The 6034-nt window shown below is 32.3% G+C and overlaps 1 protein-coding gene across 1 annotated transcript; it reads right to left on the bottom strand.

Annotated features, from left to right (window-relative positions):
• Nucleotides 1-257: 257 nt before the first annotated feature.
• LOC134233388 (uncharacterized) lies at nucleotides 258-5086 on the bottom strand. The gene is made up of 4 exons (XM_062715349.1): nucleotides 4908-5086; nucleotides 4650-4801; nucleotides 4373-4494; nucleotides 258-418 (listed from the first exon to the last, which is right to left on the bottom strand). The coding sequence occupies exons 1-4, from the start codon at nucleotides 5067-5069 to the stop codon at nucleotides 258-260; spliced, it is 597 nt and encodes a 198-aa protein (XP_062571333.1). The 5' UTR covers nucleotides 5070-5086.
• Nucleotides 5087-6034: the final 948 nt, after the last annotated feature.

Below are 6034 nucleotides of genomic sequence, written 5' to 3' on the forward strand. Positions count from 1 at the left end.
AGGAATGAAAAAAAAGTGTGAAGAAAAGACGTCAATGATACCTATTTTTGTGTTCATTTTAAAATTTTAATATCCTAATTAACGTTTTGACATTTTAAGTTTATAAGTCAAAATAAAAAGTGCTATGAGTGTGTAAAACTTTGTTAATATTTTTATTATACACCTTTATCTCATCTATTCAAAAAGAATAGCAATTTTTTTAACTGATGAGAAAAAAACTAACGATGTAAAGTTTCTTTCGCTCCTCCAATACATGTTTAAACCTTATAGATCTTCATTAAGAATAAGGAAATAATTATTGTAACCTGTACATCGTTTTTGAAGATGAAACCAGTCTGCACGGTGCATTCGGTCCGGCAGATGTTCTTATTATCTATGTCCTCCATTATCCGAATCCCCCAGTATACAGAAGTAAAGACTGAAACAAAATCAGGTATTAGTGGTGTTTTCAATGTTTTATACATTACACAGACCAAATCATTAAAACCATCATAAATAAATACCGGGTATATAATAGCCCTTACCAAAGTAAAATTATTGCAGCAATATTGCCGCTATATTGCGGCAACATTGCAGCAACACATTTTTGTCACCAGAAACAAGCTTTTTGGGTTAGTGAAATATCACCGCTAGCGGCAACAACTTCTGGTGACATTCTGGCAATACTGCCAGAAAAAAAAACTTTCTGGCAGTATTGCCAAAATGTCGCCAGAAGATCTAGGATTACCCAATAGGCATTTGTGAGCATGCTCAGTCATTTACTTCCTCTTTTTAAATAAAATGGAGGGAATTCAAAGGCAAGCATGTTTTGCTTCATTATTGAATGGTATCAAGTTAATTGGAGTTGTTACTTGTGTACAATAGGATTAGACATGATGACTAGTAAGACTGAATAATGTGGAATAGCCAGAAAAAAAGAATTTCAGCAGTTTCCATGGCATGGCCTTTTGAAAGAATTATCAGGAATGTCTAATCTGTTTTCATGGTATATATATATCAGACTTGGTAAGTCAAAACCATATTCTTTTCTAGATGAATGATTTTATGGAGTTAAAATAGGAAAAATTTTATGCATTTCAACTAGTGCTTGTGATGCATGTATACTTGTATGTCTATATATACCATTGTTGCAGGAGAAGATGAATGCATGTTATCAATTAAATGCATGCACATATATGATTAATTTATTGCATAAATTTGAATACCTGCAAGAAAATAATGATTCTATATATATGTTGGAAATTACAAACAAGCTATGTATTATACATTATACTGATTGTCTTTAGGGAATATGTAATGGTCAGCTAATTATAAGGATATTTGAAAATTAATGCAGAGTTGCTGGACATTTTTACAGTGGCATATTAATATTTTTTATACACACATTTTTTATGTGCCCGGATTGATAGATTAGGGCGCATATTGTTTTTGTCCAATCTGTTTGTAAACTTTAACCTTTGCCAGATGTGATAACTTTTGAACCAATGAGATATAAAGACTTCATATTTGGTATGCATACTCCACTTATTAAGTCCTTTCAAATTACACCAAGGTCAATGACCTGGTGACCTTAACTGACCTATATGCTAAAAATAGTTTTTATTGAATATTTGCAATAAATTAAGAACCAGGAGAAATAGAGACTATATACTTAGTATATGCATACTCAACTAATTAGGGTGTTTAAAATGACACCAAGGTCTTTGACCTTGTAACCTTTGCTGTGAGCCATATGCTTAAAATAGATTTTTCGAACCTTCGACATAACTTTTGAACCATGAAAGATGGCAGCCTCATATTTAGTATCCATTCTCCACTATTTATGCTCTTTCTAATGACACCAAGGTCAATAACCTTGTGACCTTTTTTTTGAGCTATATGCTAAAAATAGCCTTTATAAAACCCCACCATAAATTTTGAACCATAAGAGATAGAGACTTCATATTTAGTATGCATATTCCACTAATTGATTATAAGTACTTTCAAATGACACCAAGATCAATGACCTTGTGACTTTGACTGTGTCCTACATGCTAAAAATGGTTTTCCAAACTTTGTTGCCATTGGGGGCATAAAGTTCAAAACACATCTTTTTTCAACAAAATTTTTCTATCTTATCAAAGAATAGCATAAGCTTAATAAAATCTTATGCGTGAAAAGAAGAAAACACTTGCTGTGGCCTTCAACTCGACATTTAGATATATCGACGACGTATTGTCAATTAATAATGATAATTTCCATTCCTACGTCGATACGATATATCCTGGTGAACTTGAGATAAAAGATACCACAGAGTCCGACACTTCTGCTTCATACTTGTATATTTTACTTGAAAAAGACACTAATGGTAATCTAACAACCAAGCTATATGATAAACGTGATGACTTTAAGTTTTCTATCGTCAACTTCCCTTACTTATGCAGCAATATACCTTCATCACCTGCATACGGAGTATATATATCTCAGTTGATTCGATACGCAAGAGCGTGCTCTACGTATGAACAATTTCTTAAACGAGGTAAATTATTGACAAGCAAGTTGATGAAACAAGAATATCAACAGTCTCGTTTAATGTCATCATTTCGTAAATTCTATGGTCGATACAATGACTTTGTCAGCAAATACAATTTATCATTGAGTCATATGCTGACTGACGTTTTTCATACCAATTGTTAGTCCATTATTTATACACTGAATTGACGACGGATTTTTTCCGTTATTTCCTGATCATGACAACGAGCACACGGCGGGTGTGACCGGTCGGCAGGGGATGCTCACTCCTCCATGGCACCTGATCCCACCTCTGATGTTTCAGAGGTCCGTGTTTGCTCTGCTCTTATTTTGTATATTGTTTAATGGACGTTGAGACTGAATACTGTTCGTTATCTCCATATCCTTCTTAAGTAGCTATTTCTTACTGACTCTGTAGCTTATTATGCTCTTGATTCTTATGTTCCTCAGCACAGTTTGTTAATTGTTAGATTGATAGATCATTATTTCTATTAAATATCAATTTATATCTAATTTACATACGAAAAACGATATTGCCACAATATTGCGGCAATAATGCCGGAAGATGTTGCCAGAAGATCAATATTTTGGTCATGATTTGCAGCAATATTGCTGCAACCCATTTCTGGCAATATTGCCGCAAAACTAATTAACATACGAAAAACGATATAGCCGCAATATTGCGGCAATAATGCCGGAAGATGTTGCCAGAAGATCAATATTTTGGTCATGATTTGCAGCAATATTGCCGCAACCCCTTTTGGCAATATTGCCGCAAAACTAATTTACATACGAAAAACGATATAGCCGCAATATTGCGACAATGTATTGCCAGAATGTTGCTGCAATATTGCGGCAATAAAGCCAGAAGATGTTGCCAGAAGGTCAATATTTTGGTAAGGGAGTATATTTTCTCCCATTTCATTTACCCTCGATACACGAGCTGATTATATACGCGGGTCATTTAAGAATACATAGACAATGTCCCTTCTCATAATATTATTTTCACAAGTTTTTACAATTTTTTTATGAATTCATTATCATACGAAAAATCATTTATTTTGTCAAAGTGGGAAGTTTCATTACATTTGATTAAATGGTACTCATGTTTTTGTCACCACAGAGCACAGTATATAAAAACAAAAACAAAAAAAAAACTTCAAAAGAACGTCGAGTAAATTTCTCAAAATTGCGTCTTCATTAATCATAAAATCACATCCATAACACTTGAAATATGTTTCCAAATTCATTACTGTACAGCGTAACTTTGCTTTCAAAAGCTCCACAGCAATGGACCGCACATCACGTTTCATGACGTTACTCTTTTGACAAGATTTTAAAACTATAATCTGTTTTTTTTGCAGACCATTCACTGTCTGATTCAAAGTCTTAATCACCCAAAAATACTTTTATATATTATATATTTTATGAGTTTAATGTTTAAATGTGTAAAATAAATTTGGTTATAATATGACCTTAAAAAGATAATGGCAAGAGTCTACGAACTTTTTGAATGGTTTTCGTACATTATACATATCACGAAAATAAATCTACGGTTAATAATGTTACAATAGCAATTTCCAGGTAAAAAAAAAAAGGGGGGGTCTGCTTGTTATTTTCACTTTTTTTGTGTAAGCGTGGTGAAGATTTTTGTGAATCATAAATCGTTTGCATAATGTGCAAATATGTGATGCTTGTTTTCTTTAATTAGCTTTTAATGTTAATAAAAATAATAAAGTTCTTAAAAAATATCTGTTTGTGCATTTATTTGTAAGTATATATGTTTCCGCAATTGTTTATCGTGTTTATTGTGAAGATATAACTCTGAATCTACATGTAAAGAAGATAAATCCTTATAAACCTGACTGTGGCTGTTTATTTGGAGTGAAAACAGTGACCCTTGAGCTTGATCCAAACTTCAGCAGATCTCCGTGTAAGAACAGGACCGAATGCATCTCGTTATGAATTGTAAGAATATCCCGTCTGCAACCATTAAAACATTTTATTCATTGAGTGGTCATATACAGATATATAAATGTACATTCGAAAGATTTCCGAACTAAATAAATCAAATCAAGAATAAAGAATGATTTAATTTGGGAAATCCAACAATATAAACAATATATATGAAACCTTACCCGATAAATATATCATTGACTGAATTTATCCATTCACTACTTAGTATATTGATAGGTTTCATCCAGCTCTTTAAGTCTGCTTTAGACCCATTGGTAAAGAAATCCATTGAAAAGAGTCGTTGTCCATACTTGTTCATTGTAAATAATGTCACCTTCGGATAAAGCAATCATCATTTAGATAAACTTTAGAACAATTTTTGAAATTATAACGGTGGAAGCGATAATTTTACATATCAATATTTAGCATTACAAACATACATATTCTGGCGTATGATAAAGTCTCCCCTCGTTCCACCAGTCAATAGCAGGGTTTCTCATGATATCATCCAAAAATATACCATTAAATTTCCCAGCTGTGTCTGTTTCCCAGACTTCAAAGATGTTGGAATTGTTTCCCGGAACGGAAAGTAAAGGTTTCATGTCATAATCTTGAAGAGGAAAACTATTATATCATTTGAAGTCAAAAAATTACTTTATGTACAGTTTTACTTTTTGAATACATAAACTTACAACTCTAAAGAAATGAAAAAGAGTGTGCACTACAATGGGCAGATGTTTTTTTGTGTTCATACAAGCATATTTTACATTCAAAGGATACCTGTATTGTAAATCCTCATTAAACCTGGACACACAGTTTCCCCACAGTTGCAGATCTCCTGATCAACAGCAAATGTCTGGTTGTAGGTGTCTCCACAATAACATCGAAAATGTTCCTAAAAATAATGACAGCGTCTCATTCAAATAGCCTAATTAAAATGTTTTTTCATTTGTTGATATGCTATAAAAATATTTACGTATTATCACCTTCGAACTTGAAAACGTTGACTGTATAAATCCATTTATACTTTACCCTAAATCCTGCATAGTTCAAGTGCTGTGACAGACATAACTGTATGCATCTGTGGGTGAGTGAAAATGCTGCTTTTTCACTATTGTTCGGAAATTTTGTCTGTTCTGTATAATTAGAGAACTTATCCATATTGTTTTTGAACCGATAACACCCAACAAATCCTGTAAAAACATTATTTTTGAATGTAAATTAACATAAGATCTGATTTTAAAGAGTTTTGGTTTTTTTATTTGAAGGAAAGATAGAGGGAGCTAGCCTTGTGAAAAACAAAGTATATAAGTTATTGTTGGTCCTCTGATATTTTTGAAACTGCTTTAGAAAGTTAATTGATTATTTTAAATGCTAAAAAGGTGATAAAATATTCTGTTGAATGCGGATATTTCTCCTTCATGAATAATTTTGTGCTATTCCAGGAAGCTACCCGCATTCTTCAAAGTGGTTTATTAGAAGTTTTAATAAAGATAAAAGAATTAGAATATGCATGAATAAGTCTTTATTTGTTAAATCTGAGATTTATCTTCAATATCAATGTTTT

The sequence above is a fragment of the Saccostrea cucullata genome, unplaced genomic scaffold (genome assembly GCF_032062105.1).
Source record: "Saccostrea cucullata isolate Sc308-1 unplaced genomic scaffold, CSIRO_AGI_Scuc_v1 ctg1382, whole genome shotgun sequence".
Lineage (NCBI taxonomy): Eukaryota > Metazoa > Mollusca > Bivalvia > Ostreida > Ostreidae > Saccostrea > Saccostrea cuccullata.